The sequence below is a fragment of the Aythya ferina genome (genome assembly GCF_964211825.1).
Source record: "Aythya ferina genome assembly, chromosome: 4".
NCBI classification, from domain to species: domain Eukaryota; kingdom Metazoa; phylum Chordata; class Aves; order Anseriformes; family Anatidae; genus Aythya; species Aythya ferina.
Window position 1 is genome coordinate 13947667 of NC_140300.1, and position 15712 is coordinate 13963378.

The 15712-nt window shown below is 36.6% G+C and overlaps 1 protein-coding gene across 1 annotated transcript in view; it reads right to left on the reverse strand.

Annotated features, from left to right (window-relative positions):
- Nucleotides 1–3677: 3677 nt before the first annotated feature.
- CLNK (cytokine dependent hematopoietic cell linker) overlaps nt 3678–15712 on the reverse strand; it is a 59432-nt gene continuing 47397 nt past the window's right edge. Inside the window, exons 15-19 of the mRNA XM_084517519.1 lie at nt 14941–14981; nt 10816–10955; nt 10376–10453; nt 6969–7124; nt 3678–4245 (exon numbers count right to left, since the gene is read on the reverse strand). Coding sequence (XP_084373645.1) covers nt 4114–4245; nt 6969–7124; nt 10376–10453; nt 10816–10955; nt 14941–14981 — 547 coding nt within the window. The 3' untranslated portion in view covers nt 3678–4113. The remainder of the gene's footprint in view (nt 4246–6968; nt 7125–10375; nt 10454–10815; nt 10956–14940; nt 14982–15712) is intronic.

Consider the following 15712-nt stretch of genomic DNA (forward strand, 5'->3'; position numbering starts at 1 on the left):
CTGTATGAATTAAAATCTTAGACTATGGGATCTGTCTCACAGGGTTTAATTTGTTTTGTTACAGCATGGTGTTTCAGAGATTAGGCGCCTATGTACTGAAAAGCACCTTCAATCTTCAGTGGGCAGCAAGTTTATATCAGTTTTTAGTGACAATTTATGTACCAAGCAGAGAAAGTAAAACTTAAATGCAAGCACTCTGTTTCAGTGGAAGAAAACCACCTTCACTGACTTTCAAGAAATACAAGTGTGTAAATGAAGAATCTGTGAGATCAGAGTTACTCCCACTAGGTCAAGTAGCACTAAAAATATTAATTTTTTGTAGTAATTAGTCTTTACCTAGACTGTATTGTGTAGAGATGAGAAGGAGAGCACAAGACTGTCAAGCTTTTTATACTGCCTTTGTTCTGAGCACGCAGAGCCAGAGATACCATCAAACTTGGACTGATAGGAGAGAGAAGCTTTTCTTGATGTGGTCTCCACAGATTGTTCGGAAATCTGAGGAATTAATAGCCAAACATAAACCCTCTAATACCACGTGTGTAGTCTGATAGGAACACATTTGTAGAATTGGTCAGTTGGTTAAAACTTTAGTCAGTAGGTTTATGCTTGCTTAAAGGGGAAGCTTGCTGAAGAGGAAAGACTTTTAAAAATGAAAAGCAGTGTTGCACAACATTGACAGTGTTGAACCAGATTTTCAGTGCAATCTTTCATCCTTCTTAATCTTAAAACTTCAGTTGTTGCTAGAATATATTTTTTGTAGGTGTCAATTTATAAAAGCATGTGCCTAGTTACATATGTACCTATAATATCTACTGACTTCAGTGCAGTATAAGCATTGCTCAGTTGCGTAAACACATTTCTAAGTCAGGGCCAAATTTCAAGTTTTTACAGAAGAGGGATGGTTATTACTGTACGCAAACAATACATGTTTTTCTTCATCTCGTCAATTTTAAATCATTCTATTTTAAAATCATATAGAATGAATTATATTGAAGCACACAATTACAATTAAAATCACCTATTACATTTTTAAAGATAAGAAAATCAATACTGACTGTAATGCTGGATGTTTATTGTATGTTTGAACTGGGACTACTGTTTTGAAAAACTGGTAGTTCCTAACTTTTTTTTTTGCTGTTGGTGCATTTTTGTAAACAGTTGAATTAAGCTGGGAATATTTTTTTATACACTCCGGCAGATTATACGTTGTTTTGATAAAGTATGTATGGTATCTGTATTGAAATGTAAATATTTTTAAGCTATAAAGTACATCTGACTGAGGCTTATTTTAAAAAACAGTTAAAACATTGCTTTCCAAACATTTTGCAATAGTGTTAAAATCCTTCAGATACTTGGTGCTTTAAGTGAGATCTTTTTCATCACACATTGAAAAATTTTGTATCATTTGTATCATAGACTAACCTATTCCACAGAACAAACTTCCTTTTGTCTACTTTGTCAGTAATAACGAAATGACAGTTCTCATTTTGTATTCAAATGGAATTATATTTTTTTAGATGGGAACACTAGAGGGTTTTTTCACTTCATGTACTTTTATGCCAAACCTAACAGTACTATTTGCATTTTTGATTCTGAAAATAGTTTCCATTTTAAAACTTTGGCCTATCACATACAATAAATATTGAAATTGTTAACATGAGAAAAACATGGCTAAAATTCCTCCTTTGTTTAAACTCTTTCAGTCCAGGTTACTGTTTGAATTGATTTTGTTTCTGTAGAAGCTACTAAATAAAATGGCTTTGAATTTTCTTCTTAAGAGTTGTCACTGGCAAAATAAGAACATTCCTAATGAAAGCTGTAATCTGTGTGTGTGGAAAAAGCGTTGCTGCTCAGCATTATAAACTGTAGGTGGTTTAAGTATACTAGTAATGCTTGTCTTTAGTAAGCAACTTTGCTGTTTTAGTAAACATCTACAAAGCTTTGTATGTCTCTGACACAGTCTCCTATCTAAATTGTTAAGCTGTTTTATTTTCTCATGGGTTTAATTTAGAAAAAAAAAATAACATGAAAACCTTCCACAAGTTAATTTGTATGGTGACTATAAAAGTTTGAAAGCAGATTACATCATGCTTCTCTTCCTTTTCATGAGGTTTGCCAAACTCTACTTAGCAGCTTCTGTTCTGTTGATTTTTTGGTTCTAATGATCAGATAATGTCATGTGAAAATAATTTCCTTCATATTTAATACTCTCAGTGGTTTGAGAGAAATAATTGTAATGAATGTTCCTTTGCATTCTGATGCAGCATGGAGAAATAAAAAGATTGCAAGGAAGTCAACAACCAACTGTTAAGTTCTTGTAGAGCTAGTCTGTGTGACTACACAGTACGTCATAAGTTGGGTTGGAATGTCATATTCTGGGCTTTAATGCTTTTATTTTTCTTGGTCCTGTTCTGTAAGGATCAAGTACCTGAGGTTGTTTTCTTGGTGTATTCCAATTACTTCATTGAACTTCTCAGCATGCTGAGAAAAGAAGATTATTAATGCTTTACAGAACAGCTCTAAACTTTCCTTCCGTATTTGTAGGGAAAATTAGTTAAACTTCCCCAAAATCAGATATGAATAAAATATATTTTTTTTCTGGAAAAAAAAAAAAGGCTCATCCATTTGATAAATGCTGGAACAGTTTTAGGTGTCTCTGAAATAATTCTGCTGCTCCTGCTGATGATTTAATCTGTGCACTTGAGCATAGTGAGAATTCAAAGGGACTGTTTGCATAATGGTCCTAACATATGTTTGAAAGTTCAAATATGGAATACAAGTATCTGTTACTTCAGTGATTGCTTTGTCCCTCCACCCTGGCCTCAAGCTGGGGAGGCTGAGGGAGTGGCACACCACCAGCCGTGTTCTCAGCCCCCCCCCCTTCTCATGCTCTTGTGCTCCACAGGCAGTGCTCAGCAGACTGGACAGCCAAAGCACAAAGACATGGTCATACAGAGGGATGTGTGATCAATAGCTCAGCACGTTCATTCCCAACTCAAATATTATGCTGTGTAAAGCAGGAAGGTATGATGGGAAGAAGTATGATTGCAAAAGAAGATCCAGGCACATTTCTCCCAAGAGCAATAGTTAATCTGAGGGAGAGTCTAAAACCCAAGACCAGAGGCGCCCTGCCTAGAAAGGTAATGCCTAAGAGAATCTGAACGACCATAATGTTTATGGGTGACACTAACTTTTTTGATGACACGAAGGCAAGGGGTGCACTTGATATCCGTGCTGAGAAGGGATTTTATCAGGAGGGACCCTGACAGATGTGAGAACTGGGGCCATGTGAACCTCATGAAGTTCAGCAAGGGCACGTGCAAGTTCCTGCATCTGTGTCGGTGAGATCTCCCATGTCAGTACAGTCTGGGTGTGGATGTGTAGATGTGGTGCTTAGGGATGTGGTTTAGCGGTAGACTTGGCAGCGCTAGGTTAATGGTTGGACTTGATATCAGAGTCTTTTCCAACCTAAATGATTCTATGATTCTACTTAAGGTGAAGAATATTTGTTAGTTAACCAGTAAGAGTTTTCATTGCTAAAGGTAGCCTTAGAATCTGCTCCAATACCTGGGAGCATCAGCTGATACCCATTGACCTCAGTGGCTGCTGAGCAGGGCTTTTTGTTGTGCAAATACGTATGCACGCTGAATGAAAGTGTTACACAGTGAATACTCAGATAATAGTATTTGGTGTGTATTTTTAAAAGCAAAAAATATATTTAATATGACTACATTGTGTTTTATTAGGCTTTGCTACTAACTGAGCTTCAGTGACATGTAGGTAAGCAAGGCTGGTTTTCATCTTTTGTTAGCAGGTACAATGCAAGATAAGCAAATTGCTCAACTGTTGTCGAAGTATCAGGAGTCAATCTTTAAACACTTTTCTGTGAAGTAATACAATGTGAGTCTCACTTATCTATTGGATAAAAACAAATAGCAACAAATCAAAAATACAGTAATCTATAATCCAAGTTAGAAGTTTTTTAGGAGAGCGTTTAGAATGCTTCATAGTATGAATGCTTCATCACTCAAAGGCTAATCTGGCTTTTGATACATTTAAATAATTATTCTATTTACATGTATACAGAAATGTGTGATGTTGAGGCAGAAAATATCATTTGCGTAACTTGAATGGATATGAAAGGTAGCATTGTTCTCTCTGGCTTCCTGCTTTATCCTTTCCATCGATGAGTGTGATGGGAACATATTTGTAGAAGTCAATGATTTCTTTCACCGAATTAAATTTCTGGGGGAAAAGAAAAATTGTAATTACTGATTGACACTGCAAGTGCTATATGTTTTTGTCTATAACATTAAAAGAATTTCAAATGACAGCATTAGAAGTAGGCAATATTCTGAATAGAATTATGATTGGACATAAGCTATCGTAAAAGGAAAAGCAATGGGATTTAATCCTTTTATTTCCTTTGTGTCTCCATCTTGTGTGAGAGAAAGCAGCTTGGAGCAAAAGGGGAGCATGTCTAACCCCAGGAATGCAGTGTCACCCATAAAAGTCTGTGACAGCAGATGCAGTGATAGATTTTGAAAAGATGAAACAACTTTAGGTTATTACTAACTTTATCCTATCAAAATTACTTTTAGTTTGTAGTACATGATATACTGCTGTTTTCTCTGTTTTTTGTTGTTGTTTCATTTTGTTTTGTTTGTTTTTTACATGTACCTTTTATTTTCCCATTTGATTTACTAATGAAGTCACTATAAAATCCCTAGTACAAGATCAATGTAAGGGTTTCAGCAGAGTTTTAATTTTGTTCCCTGCTGTGAGAAACAATGACGTCCCTTAAACCCATTCATAAAATGATAAATGTTTGGTTCGAGGTTCCTGAACTGATCAAGTTGCAACTGAACCATTCTCAACCATGTTGAGACGATCAACATGAGCTGGCAATGTGTGCTTGCAGCCCAGAAAGCCAACCATGTCCTGGGCTGCATCAAAACAAGCATGGCCAGCAGGGTGAGGGAGGTGATTCTCTCCCTCTGCTCTGCTCTTGTGAGACCACAGCTAGAATGCTGGATTCAGGTCTGGGGCCCCCAGCACAAGGACTTGGATGTATTAGAATAAGTCCAGAGGAGGGCCATGAAGATAATCAAAGGTCTGGAGCACCTCTCCTACGAAGACAGGCAGAGGGAGTTGGGGTTGTTCAACCTGGAGAAGAGAAGGCTCCGCAGACAGAGATCTTACAGCAGCCTTCCAGTACGTGAAGGAGGCTTACAGGAAAGCTGGGGAGGGACTCTTTGTCAGGGAATGTAGGGATAGGACAGTGGTAATGATTTTAAACTAAAAGAGGGGAGATTTAGATTAGATACCAGGAAGAAATTCTTTCCTGTGAGGGTGGTGAGGCACTGAAACAGGTTGCTCAGAGAAGCTGTGGCTGCTCCATCCCTGGAGATGTTCAAGGCCAGGTTGGATGGGGCTTTGAGCAACCTGGTCTAGTGGAAGATGCCCATGGCCATGGCAAATCATTCTATGATTCTATGAAAGGTACCCTCACCTGTCCTACTCATGAGAATCCACCTGCCATTCTGATGGGTAGCAAATTTCTACTTCTCTACTTTCCAGTCAATTCATTAGTAATCACCTCGTGTCATTGCCTTTCAATTTAAATAGTACTCTTCCCTCTGTGTGTAACCTCAAAGCATTTGCAGGTGAGACAAACCAACTTCTAACTTTAGAGGTAAGTGATCCATTTCTGTCATGGATCTGATCACGTGTCACGTGTGATCACACCACTGTTTTTCATCTTGAGCTATTCTTTGGATTCATTGTTAAGTCACGAGAACTGTACACAGAAATGCAAGTATACTGTTAATTTAGTACTTTTAGTGCTGTTTCTAAAAAGAAATGCATGGCTTATTCTATCACATTTACTATATTCACAGGTATACTGTATACATGATAGCATCTCATGGTAATCACTGTCAATTCCACCTGATCCACTCCCAGTTTATGACAAGAGGATCAGATGAAATCTGATTTGGTGATCTTGTATTTTTTTTATTTTTTAATTTTTTATTATTTTCTTGTATTTTTTTTTAAGAACAAAATTACGAAATTCAAAGCAAATGTGCTATTTTTTTAAAAAAGTTTTTGTAATTTTTACTAATATAATTTTAATCTACTCTGCTAAAACCATGTATTTTGTATGTACCAGATTAGCAAAGTAGATAATATTTAATTAGAAAGTAGAAAATATTTAATTTTTATGTCATGATAAGCTTTAAATGTGAGCAAAGATTTGAGTTGTTTTTCAAAAGAACTGTGTACAAGAAAAATAGCAGTGTTATAGTTATCTGTGGATCTTAAATAATGAAAACTAACTGGAATGGGAAACCACCAAGTAAATGGCGTTTGCTTGGAAAAATAACCCTCCCACATTATTTCATGGCTTCTGAATATCCTTTGTCCCATATTTTTCCTACTTCCTCATCTGTTTGTAAAGATATTGATTCACCTTTTGTTATATGAGGGACAGACAATTAGAGAATCTGTTTGATTACACAGCAATAGCAACAACAGACTGTTCTGCCAGATGTGTGGAGCTGTATAGATTTTAAATTTTCTGCTTATTTTAACAAATTTAAAAATATGCTAAAATTATAGGTATAAAGATGTATACCTGGAAAAGGAGAATTTTCCATTTTACTTTGCAGGTGATACATATCCAGGATAGGTAGAAATATTATACATGTGTAGGAAATTTTCACAATTATTTAGATCAGTATTTGAGCATGGTATGTAAAATTAGGTTTTAAATTACTGTCTTTAAGTTACTTGAAACATTGAAACATACTTGAAACACCAGTATATAAAAGAATACAATTATAACACAGTTATAATTTAAACTAATATACAGCAAATTTGTTATGTGGGGAAATTTATAATAAATCTTTCATGTTATGAACTTGTGAAATGCAACACAAAAGCAATAGGCAGGTCATTTTACTTACATCATTGCCTCTGAGCCCTGTTCCCAGTGCATACTGTTGGCTGTCTTCTAGAAAACGTACTTTAATGTTGTATACTCTTCTTCCATAGTAGACAACCAAAACGTATGGTTCAGTGTTTGATTTCTTTGAACAGTCTCTAACCAAGAAAGTCTCATCCTGTATGGCACAAATTATTATAGCAGTTATACCAGTAAATCCTGGTAAATGCGTATCATAACATTTGCCTAGAGCTGGTGTTTAGTTTTAAATCTTGCAAAACTAGTTAATTTTAACAATGTCATACTGTATCAAGAAAATATATTTTTAAATGAAGTTTGATGGTAGACAGTTTAGTAAAGTACTTTATTTAAAGGTAGTGAAACTGTGTTAAAATCAATAATTTCCATGAGTCGAATATAATTAGCATAGATTTTGACTGATGATAGTGAAAAGCATGGCTTGATCAATGCTGCTTCTTGTACAATGTTAAGCTGAAACCTTTATTGAAGCTCCATGCTACTAAATAATCTTAAAATGAAAAAGGGATATCAAAAGTCAAATCAATTTAAAGAAAAAAGTTAATAAGTAACAGTAAGAAGGAAGAGAGAATAGGTAATGTCATTTTTTTTTTTCCTTTTTAGAAAAGCAGTGTATGATTTTGGTTAATTTCCTTTGGATAGAATAATGATTTATGATACAAGGACATGGTCTCTTTAATGCTTGTTATGACCTCTTTGTTTTAAATTGCAGTGAGTCTTAAGCTGGTATGATAAATATTTATACTATTGGGGTAACCTGGGTGTTTACATTTTTTTTTTAAATGTAATTACTACAACAGTTTCAATTACAGTTTCTGTTTCTAGGGATATGCAATAATAAAAAAGATACCCATGAAGTGTAACAGTGAATATAGAAATAATGCTGAAAAATGGCTTTGTCCACTTAATGTGTGTTCAGAGTTGACACCCATGCAGAACTAGCCTGTAGGCTGTTCATATACATAAACTTCAGTATGCAATTAAATGTTTGCATGATTGATTTTAGCAATTTCATTCAACACAGTAAAGATTCTCATATGCATAAAGAGTTCATGAACCTAAATGTTTGTTAGAAAATGTTTCAAATTCTGTGATCTGGCTGTTTAGTTTTACTCTTTTGTAGGAAGGCCTGAGAAGGAGAAAGTTACCTGTGGTGGAGCTAAAATTCCAACATTAATTCCTTCAAATGACTCTACCTAATTCTGATTTGTGCCAACTTGATACTTCTCATTTATGCAGTAGAGGAGCAGAGGAAGGAAAAACAAAATATCACTTCTTCAAAATTACTACTCTTGATTGTATGGAGTGTGTTCTCATATATATGGTTTTATTTTATTTTTTCTTAACTGTAACAAAGTTTGAGACTAGAGTGAAAGAATATGTAAATCAGAGAAGCTAAGAACCTCTGACAAATCTAAGCATCTCACAAGTTTTTAGATTCTCTGTGAATAATAAGAAGTTATTGTCACTGTAGTAGGAACTACAAGAATTTCTGACCAGAATTGCCAACTGCACCAGGAGACCTGAACTTTTTTTTAAAGGATGTGCAGCAAATGAAGAAACCAAGAGATGACATTAATCATAAATGCTACTATCTTCGTATATCTGATTCTGTGCTTGATGCAATCAGTAGAACCCATGTTGTGGGGTGCAAGATTATTTTCTGGCCAGAAATCAGATATGATAAACACAAAAATGAGGGAAAAAATCATTTATGCATTTCAATGAGATTGTGCTATTATTGAAGAAAGCTGCTACAGTGTATTTCTACAAGAATGTTAAAGAACAGAATCGTTAATTCTTTAATGGGTACTTTTTGGGATTTTCACAGGTAGCTAAGGATAGGAGGTTATAAAATCTAATTTACTTTTGAATATCTTAAAATCACTATGCTTTTCCCAGCAGGTGCTATGAATAAATTGAAGTCCAAAAAATATGCCTATATTGTTGTTCTTGCTGATAGCTCTCCTGGGTGCAAAGCATGGAGCAGTGAGCCAGGATCTAATATCAGAACTAATCCCCACACTCAGCTGTTACCTAAGGCACACCTTTCCTAACTGCTTCTCATTTACACTTCCCTACACAATCACAGAGCAGCTGTATGCTTTGCTTTCCAAACTCTTTTCAGAGTGGCCAGTTCAGGGCCAAATTTAGATCTGATTGGAGGCCTCAAGCCATTACTCTGAATTCAATTAGAAAGAGCTCACTGAGAAACTGCCTTCTCTCTCCCATTTGCCCTGGGATCCCATACTGTATTTAAAATTATTATGCATGGAAGTATTCTAAAGAAACACTGTAAAACCCTATCAGACTGGAAACCCAGTGGAAGAAGTTAAATGACCACAGAAAAATGTTAAATTCTGGAATAACTTGATGCTAGCGCTCTTTGGCCTGGCTGTCCTCAGCAACCCTTCATAATCGTTCTGATGTGGGTCTGCCAGAACACCAAGGCAGCCACTAGGACTTGTGTGGGGCCCTAGCCCTTCAAAACTCTCTGCTGGCTGTTAACCCGTGGGAGTACATCAGTCCTCATGCTCCTGACTCCTTTGGTGACGGCAACTTTCTGGAGACTGCAACTGAGAGGTTTTGTGCTAAAATTGCCCTCAAAACTAGCAATCACTGCATTCTATTATACTAATAAGTAAATAAATCCAGGCCTTCACAGTTTGGGGTACTGTGGGTTGGCTGATGGGTTGGAATGCGTCTTTGACTTTTCAGCCCTGAAGGCTTGTTTTCAGTCTCTGAAGTAGTTACAAGATAAATGGATTTTATGCCTTTTGTTGACCATACCACAAACCTTTTTTAAACCCAACGATTATTTTTATCCACCCGCATTGCCCAGGGTGAGACAGTGAGAGCAGGACGTCTTTCTTTCATGTAGGTCACAAGCCAGTGCCAACTGCCCTGGCTGCTGGGCACTGCCCAGCGTACTCTACTCAGCGCCTCCTGCTCCCAGGGGCCATCCGTCCTTCTGCTCACCCCACGCCCTCCAGGCTGTGCTTTGCAAAGCACTTAACCATAATAATGACTGCAAAACAGCAAAATAGGTGGATGCTCATATGACTAGAGTTAATTAAAAATAAACAAATACTGATGCATACTCCTGTCCTTAATCCTGTTGATAATGTCTGATGTGTTACATAGCAAACTGCTTGGTGGTGTATGTATGTTTGGTAGTGTGGCAATTAAGAATTTTAATGTAAGTTTGTTTATCAGAAATGCAATAAAATCAGTTGACAATATTTTTAACTCTTTCTATATTTTGTATCAAATCTAAATTGTCACAGATTGTATGGTTAGTTCACAGAAAAATTGTAAGCCATTGTGGACAGTTTAAAGACATTTTCTCCAAGATTTTACACCACAGATTTCAAGATAGATTGTACTTACAGTGTTCTCCTGTAACAGTGCCACCTCTGCTTCATGGCGATCATATTCCCCAATGTACCATTCATATTTGTTTAAGTCCTTAATTTCAAGATATCAAAACCAGTGTATAGAAATTAAACACAGATGGTTGAAACAAATCCCAGTGAAAACCGATTAAATCAAATTTGCCTTTAAAGAAAATTTATCATGGTTTGTTAGAATGATTATAATGCATCTATATCTAGAAATTGTTTTGGAAAATCTGTTCCAAATTAAACATCTAAATTCTTATCATGTTGGATTGTTTTCAGGGGTGCTGAAAGCCTACAGGTTTCAGTCTATTTAATTTCTTAGATAAATATATTTAGTAGGCCGTATTTCTTAGTTGTGACCATGCTGTAGAGTGATAATTCCATTTAAAAAAACACATCCCTGTCTCCATTAAGCAAAGCATTCTTTACCTTTTCTATGGGCTGGGTAAGAGATTTAATTTCCCGTTTTACAAGTGAATGTTTTGTGAATGATTTGTTTTCATATGATGTGCACTGTATAGGAGATGGTGACCTTTTCACTGACACATCCTCTACATTTAATGTGGGCCCTGTAAAAGAAAATTCAGAAAGAAAAAAAAGTCATATTTTTTAAACTTAAATTTTAGCTTCATTTTCCCCTATCTGTTTTACACGAGAGAATAGCATTTATAATTTGGTATTGCAGGTTTGTGTTCGCAACCTTTAAAATTTAGAACTGGTATGACTACTCTCGTGCTAATGCAGGACCAGTGATTTCAGATCCATGCCCCAAGAAATTTAAGACATGAATTTTCTGATGCCTTTTAGCTGACATCACTAGTACCCGTAAGCATAGCAAAATATTATATGTACATTATAATAAAATATAAAATACTAAAAAAAAATATGGGGACATTTATGTTCTACGAGTGTAATTCTGCTCTGCATTTACCTTTCAAACCCCTTGCATTTGTATTGTATCCAAGCATATTAAAGCTCCTCATTTATCCCATTGCCAGATGGCATTATTTCCACCAAGCCTTAGAGGATTCAAGGCTCTGCTGTGCAGATGAATTTCAGTTTGCTCTGCAGCTTGCTGCAGTGAATAAATTTAGGGCCAGGCTTCATTTTTTGAATACGGAGAAGTGAATTTGCTCTTGCATCAAGAAAAAGCCCCCAGGCTGTGCGCTCCTGCTCCCTCCTTTCCTGGTGGGGTTACATGAGCCAACTGAGGGAGCTCAGGCAGCTGAAAAGCATCCTCCTAAACCAAGTGATTTGCAGTCTATATTTAATGCTGTCTTTTATCAGCACAGCACGAGGGAGTGCATGGGATGGGGCAGCACCACGAAGTGCAGGGTGACATGGGAAGTCTCAGGCTGGTGAGGCTGCAGTGGAAAAAGCTTGAGAAAAGCTTCAAGATGTATGGTTAGGAAGCATTTTGCAGGTACACACCATGAAAAAAAAGAAATGGTTAACTGCAGAATAAAAATATCATGTCCTGCCATAAAACAGAAGGCATTTTTATTTGTTTTGTGCAGTGCTGTTGGTAGAAATGGGTTAGTGATTATTGTAAGAGTAAATGAGAAAAATGTGATTATCAATGGCTTCCATCTTTTCCTTTACTGTCATAAGAGACAGTAATGTTTGCCAAAATGGAATTTCATTATGTTTTATTTGTTGGTCATGTTTTATCAGTTTATTCTGCCAATACATAACATATGAAAGTTTTAAAGAAGTTCAGAAACACCCTTTTACGGAAGAATAATAGTTTTCATTGTTTCATGTATGTACCATGTGTCATGTTCTGGTTTACAGCACATTGCATTTGTGTTTAAGCCAGTAAACAATGTCCACTGATGTCAGTAGGAAAACAACCATATTCATTTATATTCATTCATATTCAATAGGCAATCGATCCCTTCAGAAATGAAATTACTGAGCCAATTGTGTAAAGGGTCTGTAACCAGGCATCTAACTTTTTTTTTTTCTGCAGATTGAGTCATTAAAACACCCACATGCCACCATTCAGTTTATTAGATCCTGAAACTGTCATTTGTGTTCACATTTCATTTTTGGTGGCTGTCCTCAGACACTTTATTTTTAAAAAGAAACCCTGCAGCTAGCACTATGTTTGCTTTGTGACTGGTGTGTTTGTTCTGTAGAATTTCTTCCTCGTATGTCAAGAAGTGGAAAATTCTCTTGCACTGCTTGCCAAGAAATTAAAGAAGAGTTTAGATTTTTACACAGAAAATAACTTGTTTTAAACAATAAATGATAAAAAATAGTGAGAGAAATTTCTCAGAGTGAGAGAAATATTTACATATGGTAAAAAATACAAGGTTATTCATACAAATCCAGTAAAGTTAATACTTTCTTTGTAAAATATTTTTTTAATCCAAACACGGACTTTAAAGGACCACTTAGGATAGCAGGGGTGAAGGCCACTTCTTTGTTCTGTTCTGTCCCTGTTGTTTCACAAGGTCAAAGAATTCAAGGACATGAAGTGAGGTTGTGCTGTCTCAGAGGGCCTATGCATGAAGGACCAAAAGCAGTGGAATGCTTTTGGAATGCAGAAACTCCTGGAATGGCAGGAGTTTCTGAAGCAGAGGTTGGTACAGGGAACCTAGGAAAAACAAGGACTTGTGCATAGATGAGGACTGAGAGACTCCTGAGAACAGCCCAAAATAGAGGAAAAGGAGCTTACGGCATGAAGCAGTGGGAGGTGGGCTTGTGTGGCCTGACACAGGCTGAAGTCAAGATGAATCCTTCTTAATTTGAACAAATAATATGGCCTGTATGTGCTTCCTGGTGTTCCTGGCTTTTAGCATGAATTCAGGTTATGCAGCTCATGGGCTGTCAGCATGGCTTAGAAGTTTGTATTTTTGGTAGAAAGGGCATTTGCAGAGGCAGTTAAGGGAGAATATAAAAGTACAGTAAGTGTAGTCAAGGACAGTAGAAAGTTACCAGCATGGATGAGCCCTGTACTCCTTGAGGCCACAGAGCTACTGGGTCTCCCAAGGCATGCACTCTCAAAGACTTACTTGTAAAAAAATTGAGATAAAATATGAGATAACTTGGCTGGTGCACTTTTAGTGACATTCAAAAAACCCAGAGACCCACAGAATTCAAAAGACCAAGGTCATATTATTTATATGTACTCCACTTAAGGTTTGGACATACTTCTCTGTCAATCAATCTTTTTATGAAAGACCAATATATCAGAGAGTTTCCTTTCTATAATATTTTCTCTTTAGTGTATATATATATGTGCAAAAATCATATTTATACAGCGCACTGATAAATGTTTTCCTTACACAATTTTTATCATGAAGTTTGGAAAACAAAGGGATTTTGCTTTTCAAATGTCTGTAAACAGATGCCATTTTTATTTTATTTTATTTTATTTTATTTTATTTTATTTTATTTTATTTTATTTTATTTTATTTTATTTTATTTTATTTTATTTTAATCCTTTCTCTTTTGGATTTATGTAATTGCTTTTTAAAGCAAGGGTAAGTTTATTGACAGGTAGGGATAAGTCAAATAGAACTTTTGGGCTAAAAGGGTAAATGCAAATAAAGCCATTTTTTTTTTTTTTTAGAAGAGATAAGGTAGAGAGATTGACAGACACCAAATACAATATGACACAACAGCAAAAAGCTAACACAGCTTTTAACTGTGTTTGTGGAAGTATCATCTTCCAGATTAGAGAGTGTGCCCATGAATGTGGTGAAACCACTCCCATGTGCTTCATTCAGTTCTATGAGTCTCAAAAAAATACAGGGACAATGACGGGAGTGATGTTGCCATGGTTACTGGACATGCCACACCATGGGCTGGGGCTGAGCAGGGCAACCCGCGACTGTTACTTTTGGCTCCCAGTCCCGTCCCTCAGGAAACACCACACAGCCCAGTGAAATTTCCTATTTCCAGCCATAATATATTAACAGACCTGTCTGATAATGCCATCTACAAGTCCTTCCCTCTAGGAATCCGTGATAAACCTAAACTAGTTTCCACAAAGAAAAGATCAATGTATTTACTTACAGAAAGTCATTAAAACCATGGTAGCTGCTATATATATAACATCCTGAACATCTGCAGCTTCTACCCATGTCAGCTGATGGCAGCTCTGCTGGGGAAAGCAGCCTGTTCTGCTCACAGCACACTTTCTCCTTCTCTGCCTCTTTGTATGCCCAGCAATTTGCCTTTTTATCTTACCCCTATTGTACCTCAGCAGCTCATCCAAATCTCCCTCCTTTTCTGGGTGTGGGGTTTTGTAGTGGCTTAATACTCTTGGGTTAGGTTAGGCATTTCTGAGCTTTCTTGAACCATGGGCAGGGTACAGCCAAGCAAGTAACTCCAGTTGGTTCTACATTGCTATTGACTGTGCCATTGTTTTACTTTTTTTTTTTCCCCTTGCTTCCTTTAACAATCCCTTTGCACTGACTCAATGCACTGAAAATACCCAGTGCAGATGCACACACATAGAAACACATATCTGGTGCCTACTGTGTCGGTTTGGCACCTGTAACTGTGACTAGTGTTTAGTTTTCAAAGCTCTTCTCTTCTTACCTGAGCTGCAAACATCCTTGGAGCTCTGTATATATTGGGAGCTAGGAGAAAGCAATGAAAGTAACGTTAGAAAAATATTTCTGTTAGTGGCACATGTTTAAGTAACAGTAAAATTACAGAGCAATGCATAGCTGTGCTACCCCAAAACATACCTTCATCTTACAAATTGCAGCCGTGGGACCTCCTGAGTTTCAGGTGATAATTTTGTATTTACCAGCTCTTGACAGATTTCTCTTCCATTAATTTCTCCAGCCACTTTTTGAAATTACATACATTTTTACTCCCCACGAGCCTTTGCAAGAGTTTCATGCTTTAACCCCCTGTATTAATGATTCTATGATTCTTTGATTCTATAGTGAAGCACAATTTCCCTGTGTCTGTTCTGAGCCAACCCCATTCTAATTTCACCTGATATTTTCAGTCCTTCCATAAGGAAGATGCAGCACACAGTTGTTCCCTGACATTCATCATTTTTTAGCCCACTGCTGAGTGCCCCAAACTTTGTAGTAGTATTAGTCAGAACTGGGAAATGCACTGGACAGATAACTTCCCATAACAGAGCCACTGGTACCACAGCACAAGAATCAAAATACTAGGGGTCACAAATACTGGTAATAATTTTAGGTATTACAGGTAGTAATTTTATCTTGGAGAAATGCTGTCATCATCAAGAAGGCTAGATGAGAGATTCTGTCTTATCAGTCAGCTGTAGGAAAGATGTTAAATTTTTGTCACAGTTCCTATACTTTATCCTATACTTTTATATTTTGTT